Genomic DNA, 26,411 nt, shown 5'->3' on the forward strand with positions numbered 1-26,411 from the left:
GTAGATGGTAATCATTTAGCTGGAAAGAAAACAAGAGTTTATTTTATAATTTACAATAGTTTTTGAAGCAGATACTCAGAGAAGAAAGTTCCACAAACTCCTCAGCAGTTCATTTTAATGTTTAACAACACTCTGTGTGAGCAAACTTTAATTGTATTTTAACCTAAATTTCTTATGATGCACCTTGAAGTCCGTAACGGCTTCTTTATCTTCCCTCAGGGGAAATGGAGAACATCTGGTTACCTTCCCTTCTGAATAAATCTTCATATACTTGAAGCCTTGTAAATCACAGTACCACAGGTTTCTTCTTGCTAAAAGCCATCTATCTTGGTTTCTCCGTTTATTCTGTCTCGGGCATTCCATTCATCTTCATGGTTCTTCTCAGAGTCCTTTCCAGTTCCTTACATTTCTTTTTCTGGTTGTGGTTGTAGTTCTCAGACTTCAGCATACATCAGAATCATCCTGAGGCCTGGCTAGAACACACATTGCCAGCCTCTAACCTCTCCCACTCCCACGCCTCTGTCTCCATTGAACTGGGATAGAGCCTGAGAATTTGTATTATGAACAAGTTTCTGTGGGATGTTGATTCTGCTGGTCTGGGAAGCATAATTAGAAAACTTCTGGAGTATAGAACTCCAGATTAGGCAGCAGTCTTGGACAGGTCTGATGAATGCAACAGTTCTTTACAGGAAAACTAAGTAACATCAAAGCAGTGGCTGCACATCCTTATGCTAGTTGATTTAAGAAAACTAGCATGCTGGGTTAATGATTTTCCATTGTTTCTTCATGTGTCTTTAGGGATTCTCAGAATCTATCTCTGCTATAAGCTCATGGGAAAAGGTACTGATAAGAGTTTTCTCTTCCTCCAACTTCTCAGAGCATTTTTAAAAAATACTTTTTTATCAGTTATCTATTTTATACATATTACTGTATATATATCAACCCCAATCTCCCAATTCATCCCACCACCGCCCCCCAGCCCCGCTTTCCCCCCTTGGTGTCCATACGTTTGTTCTCTACATCTGTGTCTTTATTTCTGCCTTGCAAACTGGTTCATCTGTACCATTTATCTATATTCCACATATATGCGTTAATATATGATATTTGTTTTTCTCTTTCTGACTTACTTCATTCTGTATGATAGTCTCTAGGTCCATCCATGTCTCTACAGTGACCCAATTTCGTTCCTTTTTATGGCTGAGTAATATTCCATTGTATATATATACCACATCTTCTTCATCCATTCGTCTGTCTGTGGACAGGTTGCTTCCATGACCTGGCTATAGTAAATAGTGCTGCATTGAACATTGGAGTGCATGTGTATTTTTTTTTTAATGAATTTTATTTATTTATTTACTTTTGGCTGTGCTGGGTCTTTGTTGCTGTGCACAGGCTTTCTCTAGTTGTGTCGAGTGAGAGCTACTCTTCATTGTGGTGTGCAGGCTTCTCATTGGGGTGGCTTCTCTTGTGGAGCACGGGCTCTAGGCACATGGGCTTCAGTAGTTGTTGCACACAGGCTCAGTAGTTATGGCTCACAGGCTGTAGAGTGCAGGCTCAGTAGTTGTGGCACACGGGCTTAGTTGCTCCGTAGCATGTGGGATCTTCCTGGACCAGGGCTGGAACCCGTGTCCCGTGCATTGGCAGGTGGATTCTTAACCACTGCGCCACCAGGGAAATCCAAGTGGTGCAGGTGTCTTTTTGAATTATGGTTTTCTCTGGGTATATGCCCAGTAATGGGATTGCTGGGTCATATGGTAATTCTACTTTTAGTTTTCTAAGGAACCTCCATACTGTTCTCCATAGTGGCTGTATCAATTTACATTCCCACTAACAGTACAAGAGGGTTCCCTTTTCTCCACACCCTCTCCAGCATTTGTTGTTTGTAGATATTCTGATGATGCCCACTCTAATCAGTGTGAGGTGATACCTCATTGTAGTTTTGATTTGCATTTCTCTAATAATTAGTGATGTTGAGCAGCTTTTCATGTGCCTCTTGGCCATCTGTAAGTCTTCTTCGGAGAAATGTCTACCTAGGTCTTGTGCTGATTTTTTGATTGGGTTGTTTGTTTTTTTCAATATTGAGCTGCATGAGCTGTTTATATATTTTGGAGATTAATCCTTTGGTGATTCGTTTGGAAATATTTTCTCCTATTCTGAGGGTTGTGTTTTCATCTTGTTTATAGTTTCCTTTGCTGTGCAAAAGCTTTTAAGTTTCATTAGGTCCCATTTGTTTATTTTTGTTTTTATTTCCATTATTCTAGGAGGTGGGTCAAAAAGATCTTGCTGTGATTTATGTCAGAGAGTGTTCTTCATATGTTTACCTCTAAGAGTTTTATAGTGTCTGGTCTTAAATTTAGGTCTTTAATCCATTTTGAATTTATTCTTGTGTATGGTGTTAGGGAGTGTTCTAATTTCATTCTTTTACATGTAGCTGCCAAGTTTTCCAAGCACAACTTATTGAAGAGACTGTCTTTTCTCCATTGTATATCCCTGCCTCCTTTGTCATAGATTAGTTGACCATAGATGTGTGGGTTTATCTCTGGGCTTTCTATCCTGTTCCATTGATCTATATTTCTGTTTTTCTGCCAGTACCATATTGTCTGGATTACTGTAGGTTTGTAGTACAGTCTGAAGTCAGGGAGTCTGATTCCTCCAGCTCCGTTTTTTCCCTCAAGATTGCTTTGGCTGTTCGGGGTCTTTTGTGTCTCCATACAAATTTTAACATTTTTGTTCTAGTTCTGTAAAAAATGCCATTGGTAATTTGGTAGGGATTGTATTGAATCTGTAGATTGTTTTGGGTAGTATAGTGTTTTTCACAGTATTGATTCTTCCATTCCAAGAACATGGTATATCTCTCCTTCTGTTTGTGTCATCTTTGATTTCTTTCACCAGTGTCTTATAGTTTTCTGAGTACACGTCTTTAACCTCCTTACATACGTTTATTGCTAGGTAATGTATTCTTTTTGTTGCAAGGGTGAATGGGATTGTTTCCCTAAAATATCTTTCTGATCTTTCGCTGTTAGTGTATAGGAATGCAAGAGATTTCTGTGCATTAATTTTGTATCCTGTAACTTTACCAAATTAATTGACTAGCTCTAGTAGTTTTCTGGCTGCATCTTTAGGATTATCTAGTATAGTATCATGTCATCTGCAAACAGTGACAGTTTTACTTCTTTTCCAATTTGTATTCCTTTTGTTTCTTTTTCTTCTCTGATTGCCATAGTTAGGACTTCCAAAACTATATTGAATAAGACTGATGAGAGTGGACATCCTTGTTTTGTTCCTTACCTTAGTGGAAATGCTTTCAGTTTTTCACCATTGAGAATGATGTTTGCTGTGGGTTTGTCATATATGGCCTTTAATATGTTGAGTTAGGTTCCCTTCCCTTTATGCCCACTTTCTGGAAATTGTTATCATAAATGGGTGTTGAATTTTGTCAAAAGCTTTTTCTGCATCTGTTGAAATGATCATATGGTTTTTATTCTTCAATTTGTTAATATGGTATATCACATTGATTGATTTGCATATTTTGAAGAATCCTTGCATCCCTGGGATAAATCCCACTTGATCATGGTGTATCATCCTTTTAATGTGTTGTTGGATTCTGTTTGCTAGTATTTTGTTGAGGATTTTTGCATCTATATTCATCAGGGATATTGGTCTGTAATTTTCTTTTTTTATAGTATCTTTGTCTGGTTTTGGTATCAGGGTGATGGTGGCTTCATAGAATGAATTTGGGAGTGTTCCTTTCTCTGCAATTTTTTGGAAGAGTTTGAGAAGGATAGGTGTTAGCTCTTCTCTAAATGTTTGATAGAATTCACCTGTGAAGCCATCTGGTCCTGGACTTTTGTTTGTTGGGAGATTTTTAATCACAGTTTCAGTTTCATTACTTGTGATTGGTCTGTTCATATTTTCTATTTCTTCCTGCTTCAGTGTTGGAAGATTATACCCTTCTAAGAATTTGTCCATTTCTTCCAGGTTGTCCATTTTATTGGCATAGAGTTGCTTGTAGTAGTCTCTTATGGTGCTTTGTATTTCTGCGGTATCCATTGTCATGTCTCCTTTTTCATTTCTAGTTTTATTGATTTCAGTCCTCTTCCTTTTTTTCTTGATGAGTCTGGCTAAAGGTTTCTCAATTTTGTTTATCTTCTCAAAGAACCAGCTTTTAGTTTTATTGATCTTTGCTATTGTTTTCTTTGTTTCTATTTCATTTATTTCTGCTCTGATTTATGAAATCTATCCTACTAAGTTTGGGTTTTGTTTGTTCTTCTTTCTCCAGTTCCTTTAGGTGTAAGGTTAGGTTGTTTATTTGAGATTTTTCTTGTTTCTTGCTATAAATTTCCTTCTTAGAACAGCTTTTGCTTCATCCCATAGGTTTTGGATCATCGTGTTTTCCTGGTCATTTGTCTCTAGGTATTTTTTGATTTCCTCATTGATATCTTCAGTGATCTCTTGGTAATTTAGTAATGTATTGTTTAGCCTCCATGTGTTTGTGTTTTTTATGTTTTTTCCCCTGTGATTTATTTTTAATCTCATAGTGTTGTGGTCTGAAAAGATGCTTGATATGATTTCAATATTCTTAAATTTACCGAGGCTTGATTTGTGACCCCAAATGTCATCTATCCTGGAGAATGTTCTGTGTGCACTTGAGCAGAAAGTGTAATCTGCTGTTTTTGGATGGAGTATCCTATAAATATCAATTAAATCTATCTGGTCTATTGTATCATTTAAAGCTTATGTTTCCTTATTAATTTTCCATCTGGATGATCTGTCCATTGGTGTAAGTGAGGTGTTGAAGTCCCCCACTAATATTGTGTTACTGTTGATTTCTTCTTTTATAGCTGTTAGCATTTGCCTTATATATTGAGGTGCTCCTGTGTTGGGTGCATATATATTTATAATTGTTATATCTTCTTGGATTGATCCGTTGATCATTATATAGTATCCTTCCTTGTCTCTTGTAACATTCTTTATTTTAAAGTCTATTTTATCTGATATGAGTATTGCTACTCCAGCTTTCTTTTGATTTCCATTTGCTTGGGATATCTTTTTCCATCCCCTCACTTTCATTCTGTATGTGTTTCTAGGTCTGAAGTGTGTCTCTTGTAGACAGCATATATATGCGTCTTATGTTTGTATCCATTCAGCGAGCCTGTTTCTTTTGGTTGGAGCAATTAATCCATTCACATTTAAGGTTATTATTGATATGTATGTTCCTGTTCCCATTTTCATAATTGTTTTGGGTTTGTTTTTTGTAGATCCATTTCTTCTCTTGTGTTTCCCACTTAGAGAAGTTCCTTTGGAACTTCTACAAAGGAACAAAGTTCCTTTGTTGTAGACCTGGTTTGGTGGTGCTGAATTCTCTTAGCTTTTGCTTGTCTGTAAAGCTTTTGATTTCTCTGTCGAATCTGAATGAGATCCTTTTCAGGTAGAGTAATCTTGGTTGTAGGTTCTTCCCTTTAATCACTTTAAATATATTGTGCCACTTCTTTCTGGCTTGTAGAGTTTCTACCGAGAAATCAGCTGTTAACCTTATGGGAGTGGGAGTTCCTTTGTATGTTATTTGTTGTTTTTCCCTTGCTGCTTTTAATAATTTTTCTTTTTCTTTATTATTTGTCAGTTTGATTATTATGTATCTCAGCATGTTTCTCCTTGCTTTATCCTGCCTGGGACTCTGCACTTCCTGTACTTGGGGGGCTGTTTCCTTTCCCGTGTTAGGGAAGTTTTTGACTGTAATATCTTCAAATATTTTCTCGGGTCCTTTCTGTCTCTCTTCTCCTTTTGGGACCCCCCCTAATGTGAATGTTGGTGCATTTAATGTTGTCCCAGAGGTCTCTTAGGCTGTCTTCATTTATTTTCATTCTTTTTTCTTTATTCTGTTACACAGCAGTAAATTTCACCATTCTGCCTTCCAGGTCACTTATCTGTTCTTCTGCCACATTTATTCTGCTATTGATTCCTTCTAGTGTAGGTTTCATTTCAATTATTGTATTGTTCATCTTTGTTTGTATGTTCTTTAATTCTTCTAGGTGTTTGTTAAACATTTCTTGCATCTTCTCGATCTTTCCTGCCATTCTTTTTCTGAGGTCCTGGATCATCTTCACTATCATTATTCTGAATTCTTTTTCTGGAGGGTTTCCTATCTCCACTTCATTTAGTTGTTTTTCTGGGGTTTTATCTTGTTCCTTCATCTGGTACATAGTCCTCTGCCTTTTCATGTTGTCTGTCTTTCTATAAATATGGTTTTCGTTGCACAGGTGCAGGATTGTAGTTCTTTTTGCTTTTGCTGTCTACCCTTTTGTGGATGAGGCTAAGAGGTTTGTGCAAGCTTCCTAATGGAGGGACTGGTGGTGGGTAGAGCTGGGTGTTGCTCTGGTGGCAGAACTCAGTAAAACTTTAAACCGCTTGTCTGCTGATGGGTGGGGCTGAGTTCCCTCCCTGTTGGTTGTTTGGTCTGAGGTGACCCAGCACCGGAGCCGACAGGCTATTTGGTGGGGCTAATGGCAGATCCAGCAGGGCTCACGCCAAGGAGTACCTTCCAGAACTTCTGCTGCCAGTGTCCTTTCCCTGTGGTGAGTCACAGCCACCCCCCACCTCTGCAGGACACCCTCCAACACTAGCAGGTAGGTCTGGTTCATTCTCCTATGGGTCCACTTCTCCTTCCCCCTGCGTCATGATACACACACTATTTTGTGTGTGCCCTACAAGAGTGGAGTCTCTTTTTCCCCCTGTCTTCTCAAAGTTCTGCAATCAAATCCCGCTAGCCTTCAAAGTCTGATTCTCTAGGAATTTCTCCTCCTGTTGCCGGACCCCCAGGTTGGGAAGACTGATGTGGGGCTCAGAACCTTCACTCCAGTGGGTCAACTTCTGTGGTATAAGTGTTCTCCAGTTTGTGAGTCACCTACCCAGCAGTTATGGGATTTGACTTTATTGTGATTGTGACCCTCCTACTGTCTCATTTTGCCTTCTCCTTTGTCTTCGGATGTGGCGTATCTTTTTTGGTGAGTTCCAGTGTCTTCCTGTAGATTTTGTAGCAGTTAGCTGTGATTCTGGTGCTCTCTCAAGGGGGAGTGAGCACACACCCTTCTACTCTGCCATCTTCTCACAAAGTTTTATACGTGGTCTCTTCAGAATTTCCTTTGAATGTAGCTAACAAAAATAAAATATAACTTAGAATATTTGAATCTAGAATTTTCTCTGCCAAATTTTATCCTTTGAATATTTTTAATGCTGATGTAGATTTAGTTTATACATAAAATGAAAAGATAGAAAGTAAGCTCTGTTCATGTGAAACAGAAGTAGAGTGAGATATCCCCTTTCTGCTCTTCCCATTTATATTTTTCCTTCAGATGCCAAATATAATTCTCTTTACAGTATTCATGAAAATGTTCTGAAAAATAATTTTAATAGAATTTTTAGAAGCCAATGCACGGGAATTACTCATTTTATTTGCCTTTGGTTAAAACTTCATACATTATATAAAAATATAACTACTTTCAGGCAAAAGTAAATCTTTAAAGTGTATTTTTGAACTGAATTACTTGTGCGTCTTTGTCTGTAAAATAAGACTAATACAGTAAAAGTTGCTTTATTTGTGCCTTTATTGGAAAGCTTTATTACCCAGCACTTCATCATGTTAATGGTGACACAGAATCATTAAGACATGGGTCTAGACACTAAAATTATGTAATAGTTCTTATTTAAAATAAATTTTAAATAAAAAATTTAAAATAAATTTTATTTTAATCTGTGCATAAGATAAGCAGAGTATTTGAATAAGTAATCTTCCTATTACTTGAACATGTCAAATTTTGGTATAAAATAATATTGTTTTCTAATTTTCTTTTAATAGTAAAAAAATAATGAATGAATGAAAGAACTGTATTACCTAGTGATTTTCCAAATAGATCATACTAGAAACTAATTTTGCAAAAACTAATTTAGACAGAAAATTTAAAGTGTGAGATAGACTAGATGTCCCAGAAGCAGAGTGTGGTTTTGATGTGCTTCAGTCAGATATGATGTGGAGAGGGAGAATAAAACAGTAGGGGCTGGTAACATATTGGACAGATACAGATTTTAGAATTATTGGGCTGGATTTAAATACTCATTCTTCTGCTTATTATGTTTTTGTGACTTCTGGTAGTTATTTAATCTTTCCAGACTTTAATTTTCTTATCATTCAAATCTTATGTCCCTTATGATATTGAAGCATTAAATGATGTTAATCTATGTGACATCTTAAATGTAGTATATGGCAAGTATTGAGCATTTTGAGACATTTAGGATGGTATTTTTGTTCTGGAGATCTAAGAGTGCATGTTTATTACCTCAGTTTGTTATCTTGTTACTTAGAGATCTCCAAGGGAATGCAGTAAATGAAGTAAGGCAAATGGATACTTCATTATTGACTGTGTTTTAGCCCTAGCCACTAATGCAGAACTTTATCACTTGAGCTAGGTTGATCTTAGTATAATAGAATCAAAGTAGGTCAAATTCCTGCTCTATTTCTACTAAGTTCCATGCCTGCCTGTGATACTACCACTCCTAAGAAAGAAAGCCAAAGGAAAAAGAATTGGAGAGCATTTGCCCCAGTGTTTAAGAAGCAAATCCTTAATAAGCAAGAGAAGAGAGGAGGCTGTCTTTTTAGGAGTTACTTCCATTAGTTTTGTGTGGGTCCTTTAAAAGAGCCGTAGTCCTGTGTCTTCCATCCCCCTTGGAAGCTTATTCATTAGGCGGAGGCTCCATCCAATGTTCTAGAGATTCTGCAAGACAGAGCAGTAATCCTCTTTAGAAGTAGCTTAAAGGAATGTAGAGAGGAGTCTTCAAACTTCTCCTGAGAGGCCAAAAGTAAATGCTTACATGCTGTGTATTGTTATTATCATAATTAATAAGACTTAGATAACAGCATTTGGAAAGGAAGTGTGGAGAGAGCTATGATCAGGTAGGAGAGATGATAGGTATGTAGTTAGGAGAAGACAGTTAATCCTGGAACATTGTATTTACATCTGTTTTGTCCTAAGACAAACTGGAACCTTCAGAAGGGCATTGTCATCTGAAGTTTGAAACTGAAGTCTTAATAATTCTGTTAGTTATCACTGATTATTTTGTGAGGAAGTAGGATGGCCAAAAATGCAATAACTTTGTTAGTAATTAATGTAATAGGTTTGTTCACATTCTTTCCTCCCATTCTCTTCTTAATATTATTTTGCAGTTTCCATATTTTCTCCATAAGATTGCTTGTAACCTTGATACAAAGGTTTCAGACAAATTTAAAAAGTAGTGAGAGTGGGAAGATGACACTTTTCTCCACGTCTAAGCCTAAGCTAGATTTTCCCATAAGCAGTTTATGTTTGACTCTTAGGCCATAAAGGATTTTAGAGTGGAGCAGGATGTGCCAAGGAAGCTATATGCTGCAACTTCTGAGTTTTTCAGGGCAGGCTTTGTATATCTAGATAGTACAAGGTCCTGGAATATTTAGCTTGAAAGGTAAAAATCATGGAAAGAAGTCATGACAAAATGGAAGTAAAACTATGCTTCCTATAAAGCTGTTTAATATTTTTCATATTCTTCTCCAAGTTTAATGTTTTGTGGTAGTTATTTTCATAGCTTTAGCCTCTGAACCAAGGTGTAGAAGTTAATTATAAAATATAGGTTAATGTAAAAATGCTTTATTACCAGTCCAGCTGTGTGAGGACTTTAATGCATTACTGGGAAGCCCTAACAGGAAAGGCTTTCCAGATCTGTGTTTATATTTTTCATCTAAGTTTTAGGACTGACAGGTTGTATATGCATTTTTAAATGTGAAACTGTGATTAAAGGCCTAATTTTTCCGGATAGAAGTGACCTTCTCAAAGCCTCAGCAACACCAACATCAACCACAAGATGGCTTTACTGTCTTAAAATTCAAAATGAATGCCCTCTCACCCTCAGACAATATAGAACTTGGATGTTTTCAGAAAAAAAATAATTGAAAAATATTTTAAGTTAAATAAATTGTGTCATGTTTTATGTATGTTAATAAATAATACAATCTACCAGTGTTTCTTTTAGTGAGTTATTCAAATTAAACATGCACTTTTAATTTTAGAAAAATGGATTACTAAAATTCTGATATTACTGTGCTTTATTTACAAGTGCTTATTGGTAATTATTAGTAGGACTTATGTGTAGTTTAAAAACAACTGCACAAAACAGTATATAGAATATATATTAAATACTCTAATGATAATTGAAAAAACAAACTTCACTTTTTTTTTTTCTAATTCTCCCAAAAAAGGAAAAGTGATAGTGTGAAGGATGGAAATAGGCAAATTACACATTGAAAGAAGTGTTACTTTTGACTGGAGTCCCACAATGTTTTTCTTGTAATTGATTGCCTGTAATTGCCCTGATTGAATAAGAGCAAATTATCTGCTGTGCTGTTACTTTGATGTATAAATTGATGTTTTTTCAGGCAATCTCAAGTTTGGGAAAACCTATTCAATATTACGTTGTCTTTTTGTCTATTAATAGACATTTATAAAACCCTGTTTTTAAAATTTCTAAGGGGTAGAACCTTTTAGATCTTCAAGTAGGTATACCACCATATTTATGATTCAGGAAGTTTTTCATTTATTATTATTTATTTATCCATTTAAACTCTCTTGACGTATATGAATATCAATGGAAAAAATTTGAGATCAGGATTAGAGACTACCTTCCCAAAGCTATTTCTTTCTATTTCTTTCAATGTTCCTTTTGCTTTTAACCTGCTTTCTTCTTGACCTTTATTGGTACAAGCCCCTAACTTACCTAGGAGAACCCTGGTTTTCAGTAAACACTTCTTCTCTTTCTCTTTATTGAGAACCTACTTTGTGCCAGGTCCCATGTTAAATAATCTGTGTAATCTTTAGAACAGTATTGAAAAATAGAAATCGTTACCAACCTCTATTTTACTTTAGAGATGAGGGAACTGCAGCTTTTCTAAAATCATAGTCTTTTGTTGCTACAGGGCCTTAATAATTGCCATGTGAATGGAATGTTCTTCCCTCTGCTGTCGGGCAAACTGCTATTTAGTCTTCAGATTCCAACTTGAATGCCACTTCTCTTCTAATTTTCTTGACCTCTTTTGAACAGAATTAATTTTTAAGAGTTAATATTCCCACTGCCCTTTATACCTGCATGTTTTTAGTATGTAACAAATTTTATCATAGTTTTAGAATGTATGAAACAAAGAAGACAGACTTTGGTGTGTGGTATATCTGAGTTTGAATTCTAATTCTACCTCTTACTGGCTGGATAACCTCTGTCAAAATACTTTATCCTCTGCTCTCAATTTTCTCATTTAAGACACACAAATGATTCTAATATACTTTTTAGTTCTGGAGGTAAATTTAATAACTTATGTAGGACTTCCCTGGTGGCGCAGTGGTTGAGAATCCACCTGTCAATGCAGGGGACATGGGTTCGAGCCCTGGTCCGGGAAGATCCCACATGCCGTGGAGCAACTAAGCCTGTGCACCACAGCTGCTGAGCCTGCACTCTAGAGTCTGTGAGCCACAACTACTGAAACTCATGCTCCTAGAGCCCTTGCTCTGCAACAAGAGAAGCCACTACAATGAGAAGCGTGTGCACCACAACGAAGAGTAGCCCCCGCTCGCCGCAACTAGAGAAAGCCCATGCGTAGCAACAAATACCCAGTGCAGCCAAAAATAAAATAAATAAGTAAATAAATTTATAAAATAAAATAACATGTAAAAATCCTGCCACATTTTCTGGTGTATCTAGTAAGTGCTAAATAAATTATAGTAAAAATACAAGGTAACTTCTTTATCAAGCAATTTTTGAATGTATATATGTGCTAAGTGAAGGGGCTGCAGAGATCAACAGGACAGCCCCTGCCTTCTTGAAGCATATACCCTAGTAAGAGATCAAGAAACCAACAATGTCAGTATAGTGGAACAAATGCTATTTCAGAAGTACATACAAGGGAGGGGCAGCCTTCTCAGCTTGTTAAGCTTAGTGAGATGATGTGGAGAGGTTGCTTTTCTTCTTGCTAGACTGTTAGTTTTTAGACTTGTAATTCTCAATAAGGGAATAATAGGTAAATCCCCATTTGGGGGCATGTTTAACATCTTACGGTGGGAGAGTGTATCTGGTGTGTGTATAAAGGTTATATATGTATACACATGCATATACACATACACGTATTATTTATATTTAGAAAATAAAACTACCCCCACAAAGGTTTTTTATTATACAAACTATAGACGATAGACCTTGACAAAATCTTTCCTGATGAAGATAAATAAGTTATCATTTATACTTCCTAGAACCTGAATTCTCTTCCTTTGTTTGGGGGAATTTCCCATTTTCAAAGTCTTGGTGGTGGAGAAGAAAATGCCAGATACTTTTTCCCCAGCCTCCTTTGCACCTATCTGTGCACATGTACCTCAGCTTTACTAGTTCAGGTATAGCTGCATAGGACATGGGTTAGTCACACAAAAAAGCAGGAACTGTGGTGAATCCTCTCTGGTAGTGGCAGAAGCTACAGCAGTATTGAGTTTCTAGGGTAATAGCTACCAGCAGTGCTGGGGTCAGTGTCCAGGGCTAGTGAGATTGATAGTACAAGGTGTAGAGCTAGATGCTTGAGTGTGCTGAATCTAGCTTGTTCCAACTCATGAAGGCTGAATGTCAGCATCTCTTCCCTGTTTAGAGGTGAGTAGTTGAAATCAGCCATGGAAATTGGCAAATGCTACAAATAAGGGCTTCTTCTCTACCCTTCGTATCCCAAACTGTTTCATCAACATACTACTGCCATTAAACTAGTCTGTGGTTTGATTTTCACTGTTATTCTTGCTGTGAAGGCTACAGACTTAGTTCTCTAATACTCCTGACACTTCTGTGAACTATCCAATGTCTTAATTTCAAAATGTTATGTAAATTATTTGAGCAATTTTAATGTAATATTGGATATATACAAACATATCTCTTTTGAAGCTTAAAAATGAGGTGAGCACCTGTGAAGCCTCAGCCTGATGTAAGAACTAGAACGTTACAATACCATACTGTCCTACCTCTTCCTCTCCCAAACACCAAGAAATGATTGTTGTGAATTTTCACTTCAGCTTTTCTTGACCTACAGAAGAAATATTTTAGTTACATATGTAGTTATTTCTGTATAATATGTTTTGTTTTTAAGAGAGAGGTTTCTTTAAAAAAAATAAATAAATTAATTTATTTATTTTTGGCTGCGTTGGGTCTTGGCTGCTACACATGGGCTTTTCTGTAGTTGCGGTGAGCGGGGGCTACTCTTGCTTGTGATGCGCGGGCTTCTCATTTCAGTGGCTGCTCTTGTTGCGGAGCACGGGCTCTAGGCACGTGGGCTTCAGTAGTTGTGGCACGCGGGCTCTAGAGTGCAGACTCAGTAGTTGAGGTGCATGGGCCTAGTTGCTCCGCGGCATGTGGGATCTTCCCGGATCAGGGCTCAAACCCATGTCCCCTGCATTGGTAGGTGGATTTTTAACCACTGAGCCACCAGGGAGGTCCTACTGTTTTGTTTTTAAGCTTTACAAAATGTTAACAGATTGTCTACTGTAACTTGCTTTTATCATTCAGTGTGATGGCTGTAACATATATCCATGTTGTATATACCTAATATTCATTCATTTTCACTTTTATATAATATTAAGCTATCTAAATATACCATAATTTACTTATTCATTCTCATGTTGATGGATATTTAGATGTGTTTCTTTTTCCTTCTTTCTTTTTTTCTTTAAATAATAGATGCACTACTACTACATCTAGGAACAAACTTGTATATTTTTTCTGATGCATGTGTGTAAGAGTTTCTTTAGGGAATATAACCAGGAATTGAATTATTGTATGCTAGAGTAAACCAGTGTTCAGCTTTACCAGATAATGCGAAATTATTTTTCAAAGTGGTTGTACCAATTTGTATTACTTTCAGTAGTGTATGTGAGATCCCATTGATCCATGTCTTTTGTGGCACTTGATATTATCAAATTTTTCTAATCTTTTGGTTGTAACATACATTATTCTTCCTCAGGCTATTCTGTCCCTGATGACCGCCTTCCCCAATATACATTTTAGAATCAAATGATCAAGTTTCTTAAAATGGGTCAGAGTTTTGAATGAAATTGCATTGAATCTGCATATCAGCTTGAAGACAATTGACATCTTTATGATAACTAATTACAAGTGAAATGCTGGTAAGCTGCCTCTCTGAAGAGGAAAAAATAAAGCCCTAATATGTAGTAGTTGCCACTATTTGTAATATAAAAATTCCTGCAGTGGCTGATTATAAGCTATACTATGAAATCACCAAAGCTGGAATTGGGAAGAAGTGCTCATAACAGGCACTTGTGAACTGGCCTGAGCTGGCTCCAGCACACCTTTGGATATATCTCTTCATTTATTTAGTTTTGTCCATAAAGTTTTATAATTTGTTGAAAGTATATAGGCTGTGTATCTATATGCAAGCTTTATGCTCAGAACTTCCTATTTTTGTTGTTGTAAGTGGTGTTTTTTAAAAAAATTACTGTTTTTTTCTCTGTGAGTGGTACATAAAAAGGTAACCAATAATTATATGCTAATCTTAAATTTGCTATCTTGTACTTATTGTTCTTAATAATACATCTGTGTATTCTTTTACGTTTTCTCTATAAATATGCCTTTTGTTGACACTTCACATGAATGAGATCACACAATATATACTTTGTTGTATTTGGCTTCTTTCACTTACTGTCATGTTTTTGAGGTGAATCCATGATGTAGCATGTATCAGTAGTTTGTTACTATTTATTGCTAAGTAGTATTCCATTGTATGGACTTTACTTTTTCCTTTCCATTCTCTAGTTGATGGACATTTAGATTGGTATTCATAGGTCTCATTGTTTTTTCATTGCTGCTGAAAGTATCTTTGTGTTTTTATTATTATTATTACTCCTTAGATTGTTTATTTGCATTATTACTCTTTGCTTCCTGGTCAGTCTTGCTCAGTATCAGTTTCATCAGTCTTTGCAAAGAACCAACGCTAGACTTTGTTAACCCTCTTTATTGTATTTTTAGTTTGCTATTTCATTAATTTATCTTTATTTTCTTCTTTCTTGTACCTTATTTGAACTCATTCTGTTGTTCTTTTCCCAACTTGTTAGTTCGACTCATTTATTTACTTTGTTTTCTAATATAAGCATCCCGAGACTATTAATTTTTCTTCTACCATTGCTTTAACTATATCCCAAAGGTTTTACACATGGTATTTTTGTTATCATTTGGTCCTAAATATTTTTCAGTTTATATTAAGATTTCTTCTTTGTTTTAATAATAGAATATTATCTTTTTTTTTCTTTTTGTTACAGATTTCTAATTCAGTTATATTGTGATCAAAGAATTTGGATTGAAAGATAGCTGTATTTGAAACTTTATAGAGACTTACATTATGGCTTGATAAATGTTTATATGTCACATGCTTGCTTAAGGGGAATATTTTTTCTCTAGTTGTTAGGTTCACAGTTCTATATAAATTCTCTAGATTAGGCTTATTGTTTTATAGTCTGTGTTTGAAAATTCCAAATTCTCAACTCCTTAGAGTCTTACATTTTTTTAAAAAATTAATATTTTTATGATTCTCAGGTTTTGTAGCTTATTTCATTGTATCATATTTTCTTGTAATTTTATATTTCTTTATCTTTCTGCATGGAAATCTTCGGCATCTGAATCAGGAAAGCTGATAGAAAGGATTATGGAGCTAGTGTGGTGCTACTAACTAACAGTGAGTTGAGATTCTGGCTAAGGTTAACTTTGCTGCTTTTCCACAAGCCAAAAGCTGAGGCTCTCAATTGCAGTGTTGTTTTGATCAGAAGCAAACATAGATTTTCTCTGGAGGAAAATGTCCTCCAAATTGAGGCTTACCATAGATGCATGCATGGGTGACATGGAAAAGTTCTGAAATTTCTAACATTAATAAACAATTCTCTTTTGTTCCAGTTTTCTTGAGTCTGATACTATCCTTAGGATGGTATAGGGTGTGACAAATGATACTTGTTTTCTGATTTCTTCCTGTCCCACCCCCATGTTTATTAATATCAAATTTTGTTAAAATGATATTGAGTTATTTCAACAGAGCAAAGAAGTAGATGAGAAAGAGGGCGTCATAAAAATTTATCCTTCAGGCTTTTAAAGTAGCTGTAAGCAGAACCACTATTTCATATTCCAAGGCAACTTACTTGAATCATTACCAAGTTGCTTGGATCCTCAGGTAGAGATGTGAATAGTCCAGCAAAAACTTCTCTTGATATAAATATGAGTGGATGAAAAAATGAGCCCTAGAAAATTTCTACTGAAGCCACTGGAAATGCATTTGGAAGTAGTAACAGAGTAAAGAAATAAATTATGATTTTAAGTACTTAAAAAGGACTGTGGAAAATGAAACTTTTTTATTCTCTTAGTTTTAACCCACTTTGCAATATGATGGACGATTTATCAGAACTTAATCATACTCAAAGATTCCTTCTGAGTATATGGCCCCATTTCTAGGGTTGATGGAAAATGTGATACTTATGTTGTTAGGTATAGATAGAGTGAGAAATTTATTTCTCAAGGAAATGGATAAGATTATAAAAAGAACTGGCTGGCAGATTTTTCATAGTATCATAGAATGTCTAAATTTAGGTAGTTTCTTGATTCCTCTAAAATTCTCAGTTTTAACCGTTTATCTAGGTGTGATCAGACTATAGATAAGTGGTTCCACGTCCTCGAAACTTTGGAGAGTCTGATTGTAAACAAGAATGTTACTTAATATGATCAATAAATTAATAAACTAATACAGTCATTTAAATCTGACATTCCATATCAATTGATATGACTAGTTAGGAGTTCAGATGATAGAGAGGTCCATCTATCTACGGAAAGGAAGGAATGAAACCTGGATGACTTTTTTCTGGCCCCAGAGGGTATCTCTGGTGTATACCTGATATTGTTTATTAGAATTAGAGATGTTCTGCTCTGTGGTTTGTGACCACCTAGAGGGCTGGGATAGGGAGGGTGGGAGGGAGACACAAGAGGGAAGAGATATGGGAACATATGTATATATATAGCTGATTCACTTTGTTATAAAGCAGAAACTAACACACCATTGTAAAGCAATTATACTCCAATAAAGATTTAAAAAAAAAAAAACCTCTCTAATCAGTTAAAAAAAAAGAGAGAGAGAGATCTTTCTTCTAACCTATTTAAATTTTTTACAGTAATTTCTTTTTTTTTTTAGCGGTACATGGGCCTCTAACTGTTGTGGCCTCTCCCGTTGCGGAGCACAGGCTCCGGACGCGCAGGCTCAGTGGCCATGGCTCACGGGCCCAGCCGCTTAGCGGCATGTGGGATCTTCCCGGACTGGGGCACAAACCCGCGTCCTCTGCATCGGCAGGCGGACTCTCAACCACTGTGCCACCAGGGAAGCCCTACAGCAATTTCTTTTACTTGCTCCTTATTGCTCATGTAAAGGCAAAAGTCAGACATTAAAGAAATCTTGGGCAAAATTAATCCTTGATTTTTATTATTTTCATTTAAATATGATATCTTTTTTCACTTTGGGTTTGCTCTTGACACTAGATGAGCAAGGATTTTGAAGTTAACTCTCATTCAGTTTTGTGGATTCTTTTAGATGATTTTAGATTCAGGGTTAAAGTTATGATTTAGGATCTTAACATTTTATTCTACTATTTGTGTTTTATTTAGATCCAGTACTTCCCTGTTTTTTGACTACAGAGGATAATAAACTGAATATTGTAAACATAATAATGAAAAAAATCGTTATATCTACAATTTTACTTATAGAATCTTTTTGAATTGTAGAACTAGTCTTAAGGCCTGTTGATTCAAATTGAGAATTGATTATAAAAAGACTGTGTGTAATTTGGGAGTTTCTAAGGAGAGTCTAATAAATTAGTACCTTCTTTTTTACTTTGGTTCTGAATTGACTGAGAAAGAAGTGGCAGATGTGTGCCAAAGTCTCAACTTTACTACTGATAAAAATTAATTTGGAAGATATGGCTTGGTGGGAGAGCCAAATGGATGCATTAATTGAACCACAAACCTGACAGATTTGTACACTCACTTATTGCAGTGCCAGTCCAGTGAAGAGGCTGAGTAGGGACCTCCTCCTCAGGGTCCTTACCTAGATCCCAAGAAAGGAAGGGTGAGGATGAGCCCAAAATATACAGTATATTCTTCCCAATCAGATAAGTCATTTCATAAATGGATGTGTTAGTTTCCTGAGGCTTTTGTAACAAATTCCCACAAACTTGGTGGCATAAAACAACAGACATTTATTCTTTCACAGTTCTGTGGGACAGAAGTCTAAAATCAAGGTGTCAGCAGGGTTGGTTCCTTTCAGAGGCTCTGAAGGAGAGTCTGTTTCATACCCCTCTCATAGCTTCCAGTAGCTGTGGGCAGTCTTTGGTGTTCCTTGGCTTGTAGATGTGTAACTCCAATTTCTACCCCATTTTTTTTCTTCCCATGGCCTTTATACCCAGTGTCTTTGTGTTTATTTCCCCTTCTCTTCTAAAGAAGCTCATCATTGTATTTCTCCTAATCCGGGATCATCTCATCTTTAGATACTGATCTTAATTAGGTATGCCAAGTCCCTTTTCACATATAGGGTTATGTTTACAGGTTCCAGGTGGACATATATCTTTTGGCAGGGCCACTATTTAATTCACTAAAAGGGATGGAGAGGCCAGGAGTTGGAGTAATTAAATAAGTAAACTTGCTGCTTGCTAGGAAGCATCAAGATCTGGGAGCAGGTGTTCCTCCCTAGCATTCCTAGCTTTTTGTTCTCATGGTCAACCAGTTGTAGGAGATCAGCAAAAATGGTCCTGTTCCCCCTCTGTGATTGCGTTGTTGGCACTATCTTCAATTTGTTTCTTTGGCAGAATCTTTTAAAGCCACTTGTCCATTTTGTGATCATTAATGGTTAAAACTAGGTAATATCTGTATATCCATTTAACTGCACACAAATAAATGTTGGTTTGTCACAATACATTGAAAGCAAACAAATCAGTGAAGCTGCCATGTCAACACCCTTGAGATGTAGATTTCCCCAAATCTATAAAGATGCCTTGTGACCTATATGTCATATGGACTGAATGAGAGTGCCTTTGTTGCTCTGATTATGAAGTATTAGGAACATTTAATTTCTTTCTTACTAAGAATTAAATAGAAACAATTGTTTTCCTCCCACACTTCAATGGATGTGCACTCCTTAGTATCATTGTGGAACACATAAGTCTAGATCACCACTGATTGTCTAATAGAACTTTTTGCAGTGATGTAGGACAGTCTGTATATGTGTTGTGCAGATATGGAACACTCAAAATGTGACCAGTGTGACTGAAGAATTGAATTTTTAATTTCACTCAGTTTTAATTAATTTAAATTTAAATAGTTATATGTGGTTAGTAAAGCAAAGGCTAAATATTTGTCAGTGTCTATGCTAAAAATATTGGGAGTAGTAGAATATAGAGAATGATGAGCATTATAAGAACCGTAACATGCCGCTGGTTTAATTTAAATGTCTTTATTTTAATGGCATTAGCAAAAGTAAAAGAAAAAGTTTATCCTGAATTAGTAGCTTATCTACATTTGTTAAAGGTTTTAGACTTATTTCAACTTAGAATTTTTTTTTCATACTTGAAAATTAGATGTAAGTTTCATCTCTTTTCTCTAATTATATTCTCTAGGGCTAAATTTATAACAAAATTACTCCTTTTCAGGAAAGATACTGGTAAATATGAAGTAGAAATTTGTCAACCTCGGAACATACTTACTCAAGAAATTGTGTAAATGTTATTTCACATTTCTCTTTGCTGAAAATATAAATTAAACTAATGCATACAGAAAGATTTTACTTGAAAGGCTATAACAAAAAGCTTTTTTTTCTTGTAAATATGATACTAAATGGATATAATATAATGTAGAAAGTTTACTTTATGTTAAATTTATTTTTCAGACATGTAAGCAGATTTTGCTCTCATTTACCAGTTATACCATAAGTGTTTTATTATATAAAAACTTTTAACTTAATATTCAATAGCTAGTTAGCCCATCAATTTTTTTTGTCTTTGATTAAAATATGGCTAGATAGGATGTTTATTCTCCTTACTGCCAATGCATAACAACATAGCATTAAACTCATTTAAAAAGGAAATGTGACAGTAAGTCAAGTATAGTTCACACTTCTTAGATTTTATATAGTTTAAATTTTGGAATATGTATATATATATATATTTAATGCCAGAAGAAGGTGTACTTTAAACCTGATATTTTTGAGCAGAAAACATTCCTTTCAACTGCTGCTGTAAAGTTGATGTCCCTTAAAAAATTACCAATTTCTTTAATTCTAGAATGTCTGTTTATGTACATGGGTGGAACGGGGGGGGTATATGTGAACAATTTAGAGCACATAAGACTGAAAACATCTTTTAATATACATTTAATTCAGAAAAATAACTTTATCCCTAAAGTTTTTTCCTGTTATTTTCTGAAAATGAATTCAGAATTATATTTTAAAAATTCTTCAGGAGACTTTTTTGAAGTTTTATCTTTAAGTACAAAAGAAAAAAACCCCACGCTGATGTACGTAACAGTTTAAATTTTGAACTTATTTAATTGAAGTTATCATTATAAATAATAAAGTATAACCATTAAGGAAAAGAGAAACATTTTAAGTGAAAACAAAGCTATGGCTAAAAGTGATATTTATTCCTTTGTCTTTTGACAGCTTGAAGGTCCATGTGTTTTGCAAATTCAAAAAATTCGCAATGTTGCTGCACCAAAGGATAATGAAGAATCTCAGGCTGCCCCAAGAATGCTGCGTTTGCAGATGACTGATGGTCATATAAGTTGTACAGCAGTAGAATTTAGTTACATGTCAAAAATAAGGTAATTGGCACTTTATGGTGTATATTTGTTACAAGTGTTTAAAGGTACTGTTCACATTGGATTTTATTTTTAAGACCTTTGAAAAGAAGGAATGAACTCTTAAGTGCATGATACAGTTTTTCAGAATAAATTAAAGGGTTTGTATTTTTACTTTATCTGTAAAGAAACATAGTTTAAAATGGAGTTAGTTGCTCCTTACTTTTAATGTTAATAATTAAAAACAGAAATTTAACGTGTTCTTACATGCAAAGTAAGCTTTTCAATTTTATCACTAAATTTTAGGTCATTAAAATTTTTTCAGAACAAAACTTTCTTTAAATATGTTACAGTTTCTTCCTTGACAGTTAGTTGTATCCATTGCGCTGTTTAGCAGTTTAGAAAAGCTTATAAGCAAATGAGTTTTCTTGGGGGAAATGATTGAAGCTAGAGAGGTTTTGTATGCCACCCGACTTTCTAAGAGGAGGAAGAACTCCATAAGGAAAAATTTTCCAAATCTTTGTTTTGGCTATTTTCCATAAGAGGTTTTTAGAGTCATGCCTGTTGGAATGGAGAAAAGCAGTGAGAAGCAAGAGGAAAGTGTCACCTTTATTCTCAGTGTCCCCATTAGATCAGTTTAAACTCTGTTTTCTGAGATGGGAATTTTCATTGGACATTTGCAAACCCCGCCCCCTTTTCTTAGTCATTTTATATGCTGTGTTTGCTGCTCATGGTCCTTTGAGCTTTTTCATTTAGTGTAAATGCCTAGACTTTGCATCTCTCCTGCCCAAGAATTTATTCCAGCCTCTTTATCCGGTGCTGGAGGGACAAAGGTATTTAAAAAGAATTTAGATTTTGTCTCCAAGTAGCTTATATGACAACAAGGTAAGCACACAGCATACAGATTATAATAAATATATCAACTGAAAAGAATAGGAGTTCAGAAAATTACCTTTACCTGGGGGAGTCAGGAATGGGACTTAAAATATGAATAGGTGTTTTGATAGAGATGAGGGGGGAATAGCACATGCAAAGACATGGTACCCTGATAGCAGATGAATGAAAAGTTACACTTGGAGGAGTATAGGTGATTGGCATTGTGGTATGTGGGAGGAGATGTGCCTTGTATGTCATGTTCAATGATTTCTTTTTTTCTTCCTTCAACTAGTGTCTGCCTTTAGTGAGGGAGCTCCTTCCTTAGAAGATATATTTATTCGTCTAAAATGTTGATTGACTTTGTGATTATGTTGTCTTTTTTTTGAAGAATAGAAAGAGTCCTACTTTTATGGAGAAACTTCCATAAAAGGAAACGCAGCTTTTCCTCCTTTGACAAATTTAATCAGATCCCTTCCAAGGGAGTACACAGATGCCTGAGAAGAAAGACTTGCCATGTAATGGCTTATTCTCTCATTTTACTGCTGTATATTTCTCTGAGGTAAATGAAAACACAGGATCAACCCAGAGAGGAGGGTCCCTTACACTGTTTTCTTTTGTTGAATTTACTACAGTTAGACAGTTAAAAAAAAATGTTGCTACTTTCTCACTCACTCATCATTGAAGTAGCATGTCTACTTTTGGTGCTGTAAGAACAACAGCTTACAGAAATGTTCTCACATATGAACAATTTGGGAGACCATTTTCAAAATAAGTTTGGTTATTGGTTATCTTTGAAGGAAGGTAGAAGAACTCACTAGAGAGGATAAACCAGGAACTGGTGTAGAATGTGTTTTCTCTACTGGACATTGCATTTCTCTGGGGTGCTTCTTTCCATTCATCTATCCTACCTCCAGCCCCACTTCTCACTGTATTTTTGTTTTTGTTCTGTTTTTGTTTTTTTTTTTAAATTTCAATGAAGAGAGGATAAAGGAACTTTGGAGTGCAAATAAAGTATTAATTAAACCACAGTATGCTCTCTGAGTAAGAGTTAGTTATGGCCCTGAACGTGATGTAATAAAAATTATATTAAAATTTTAGCATCTATTTATTCTTTTGTGGGAATAGAACTATAATTTAATTTGGTGAATAGAACTCTTTATCAATTATCTTAATGAAATTATATGTCCAACTTCAAGTAATTCACCATGTTTTCCTTCTTAACCTGTTAGAGAAAGAGTTTGGGAGGTACAGTTATTTTACATTAAAAATCAGCTCATTATCTGCTTTCAGATTAGCTTTTAGTTTTAAAAATTACAATTTAAATGCCCCTGTAATTTACTTGCTATTTTTTAAGGTCTTTTGTAGTTTCTTATGTTGCTAATTTGTGTTTTTTACATTTTCATTTCATTTCCAATTTACTAATGTGTTAGAAATTATTGGCGAAAAATGGTTTTAAAGAACACATATTGGCCTTATTCATTAATAATTTCTTTAGAGGTAAAGAGTATAGCAGCCTGGTACCCTTGGTGCTTAGTTTTTTTATTTATCCCTAAATGATGACTATAGAGTTAGAAAATCTGTATATGCTGATTACCTGGAATTGGGAAAAACTTCACTTAGTGTAAGTGTATTCAGTTGTTGCTGATCTTGAAGTTGGATAAACGTTGTGGTAAGTTGCCTACATTTACCACCACACAGCTCTCTACTTAAGAGTTAGGTTAGGCAAGGCTGTCCATGACTATTTGTTTTCTAAGTTACACAGGATGACTAAGAATGATTAAGCTTGGAGTCCTCAGAATAATTTTTACCAGATAATGTCTTACTCCATATGGGCTCTTTGAAACCTTAAAAATAGGCATATTCTATTTCTTCTTGTTAATAACTATTTTATCAACCATCTTTCTTAAAAATAGACCAGAGATACCAGTGCTTTCATTGATTTGCTATTGCATTTATCAGCACATGGTGAATTTTATGAGCTTTTAAAAATTTGACAATGTGAAGTCTTTCAGCATGATTTTCTAATTTATCCTAAGTGTTTTAGGACTATCTTTATTCCTATTTGGAGTTCTTTACCCCTTGCTGTATGTGCGAAGAGATGCAGTGGGGCTTGGTATATGTACTTTTACTTTAGAATAAACCTGTGTGATGAAATGGATTTCTTCCACTGTTTCCTTTGTTAAAAGATTGATAGGAGGGTAAACATCTTTTCTCTGGTTTTTGTAAAAGGGGTCATGGTGTTATAATGTTTGCCCCACATCTGATAATGTTAACCTATTATGAAAAAATACTTTTGAAGTCAGTATGCTTTAGAGAAAATAACTCTCATTTGATGTTTAACTGGATAGTTAACCAAAAAGAGCATTGTTTCGTGTGGATTACAGTAACTCATATAGGTGTTAAATGTCTAAGATTATTACTGGTTTGATATCTCTTCTGTATTGAAATTTAATTTTATAACATAGTATATCTGTGCAGTAATGCACGAAGCTCAGAGGGGGAAAAAAGGGCAAATCTTACATTTATACAACATGGCATGGTTGAAAAAGTACTTTCATGTCTTTTATTCTATTTATCTTTACCATAAGTTTGTGAGCTGTGATTTTTATCCGGATATTTTTTGTTTCTGTTTGTTTGTTTATGTTTAAACATAAACATATGTTTATTTGTTTTTATTTGTTTACTGACTTACTTTTTATTTATTTATTTTGGCTGCTCCGGGTCTAGTTGTGGCACACAGGATCTTCGTTGCAGCATGCAGGATCCTTAGTTGTGGCATGCAAACTCTTAGTTGTGGCATGCATACGGGATCTAGTTCCCCGACCAGGGATCAAACCTGGATCTCCTGCATTGGGAGCACCAAGTCTTACCCACTGGACCACTGAGGGGGAAGTCCCTATACATATTTTTTTACATGTAGAAAAAAATTAAGGTAGAAAATGACAGTCTTGTACCTGGTCTTCTGACTTCCTCCCTGATGACCTAGTCACACTATATAGCCAGTCACTTGAAAAATCGTTTTCACACTAGTGCATTTTGAAGAATTTTACCAGGTCACGGTATAAGACTGATTTCCAGTTTGGGGAAGGAGCTTAAATATGTTTTAATTCTTTTTTTCCCTTTGCTTTAGCCTGAACACACCACCTGGAACTAAAGTTAAGCTTTCAGGCGTTGTGGACATAAAAAATGGATTCCTGCTCTTGAATGATTCTAACACCACAGTTCTTGGCGGTGAAGTAGAACACCTTATTGAGAAATGGGAGTTACAGAGAGTAAGTGTAAACTAAGAATGGATTGAACTTTTAAAACACTACACTCTTTTTATTGTATTCTCTATTTTAAGGGATCTTCCTATGATGGATAGTAAAATTAGTTCTTTATGCCAGAGTTGAATAGAATGGAACACAGTGATCTTTACAGAAACTATCTACCTTTGTTTAAGCATATTGTTCTTCTAAAACAGATGTCCTTTTCAGTATTTGTTACATTTTATTACATATTTTAAAGGCCATTCTTTACTGATGAGTTTTCAAAACTGCCAAGATACCAATTATAAGATATGTGTAATGTATCTGTATATAATTCTTTCTTCAGAAAACAAGTGTTTGTGCATATATATGAATAATGTATGTGTATTTGTCTTATCTACACACACACACACACACACACACACACACACACACAGATACAACTGAAAGCAAATTAGAATTTCACTGTAATGAAAGGGTTCTTATTGCATTTATCTTCCTAGTCACATTAGTTGAGGTTTTCACCGTTTATGTTAACAGTATCTTCATCCTCCTAGTCATCTAGGTTATCTAGTAATTGTCCTTCTACTTTGCTTCTAGCCACCAGTTTTATTGATCTTCTGCAGTCAGATCTCTTGTCAATCCCTTGCTCTCAGGTTCCATTGCCATTATTGTAGTTTAAGTCTCTGGCCTGGACTACTTGCAGTAGCCTTTTAACTGGTTCCACCATATATCCTTTCTCCATCTTCTAACTTATTGTACTTCTGCTAGATTATCTTCAACATAATTCAGACCATGCTACACCCTGCTTTTATTTCACATACCTTAATCTGGGATTCAGGTCATTTATAATTTAGCCCTAGTTCCAGCTTACCTTTTCAACTTTCTTAATTTTTTCACATAGGTTTTGTTTTAGCTAAATGGAACTACTTACTCTTTCTTTGATTCTCTAAGCTTTCCTCAGTTGCACTTTTGAAAAAGAAAAAAGATTTTCCCACTTTTAAGACATTCATCTTAGTTTCTCTCTCATCTCCATGCTTTTAGACTCAAAATAAGTGCTCGATTTTTTCACAAAATGAAATAATTGCTCCTTTATTGAATTTAGAATACTTTATTCGTTGTATTAAGAAGTATATTACTTTTTATCTAGCTCTGAAATTATACTTATTTCTTATCTCCTTTGATTGTAAGCTTTTTGAGGTCAGAATTCTTATTTGTGCTATCTTTATTCAGTTCTACAAATATTTGTTGAACAGTGTGTAGGTCTTGAGCTGAGCTCCTGTATCTGTATATCATGTAATTCACCTAGCAGTCTTGTAAGAGAGTGTTATGTCCATATGGATCAGAAAATAGGCTTTAAGAACTGTT

The 26,411-nt window shown here is 35.2% G+C and overlaps 1 protein-coding gene across 2 annotated transcripts in view; it reads left to right on the top strand.

Moving 5' to 3' along the window:
- Nucleotides 1–26,411, top strand: part of TDRD3 (tudor domain containing 3) — a 210,793-nt gene that overhangs the window by 93,092 nt on the left and 91,290 nt on the right. For both annotated transcript variants that reach the window (XM_059042391.2, XM_067016262.1), the window contains 2 exons: nt 20,783–20,943; nt 24,926–25,067. In XM_059042391.2, coding sequence (XP_058898374.1) covers nt 20,783–20,943; nt 24,926–25,067 — 303 coding nt within the window. The remainder of the gene's footprint in view (nt 1–20,782; nt 20,944–24,925; nt 25,068–26,411) is intronic.

This window comes from Kogia breviceps, chromosome 16, assembly GCF_026419965.1.
Source record: "Kogia breviceps isolate mKogBre1 chromosome 16, mKogBre1 haplotype 1, whole genome shotgun sequence".
Classification (NCBI taxonomy): domain Eukaryota; kingdom Metazoa; phylum Chordata; class Mammalia; order Artiodactyla; family Physeteridae; genus Kogia; species Kogia breviceps.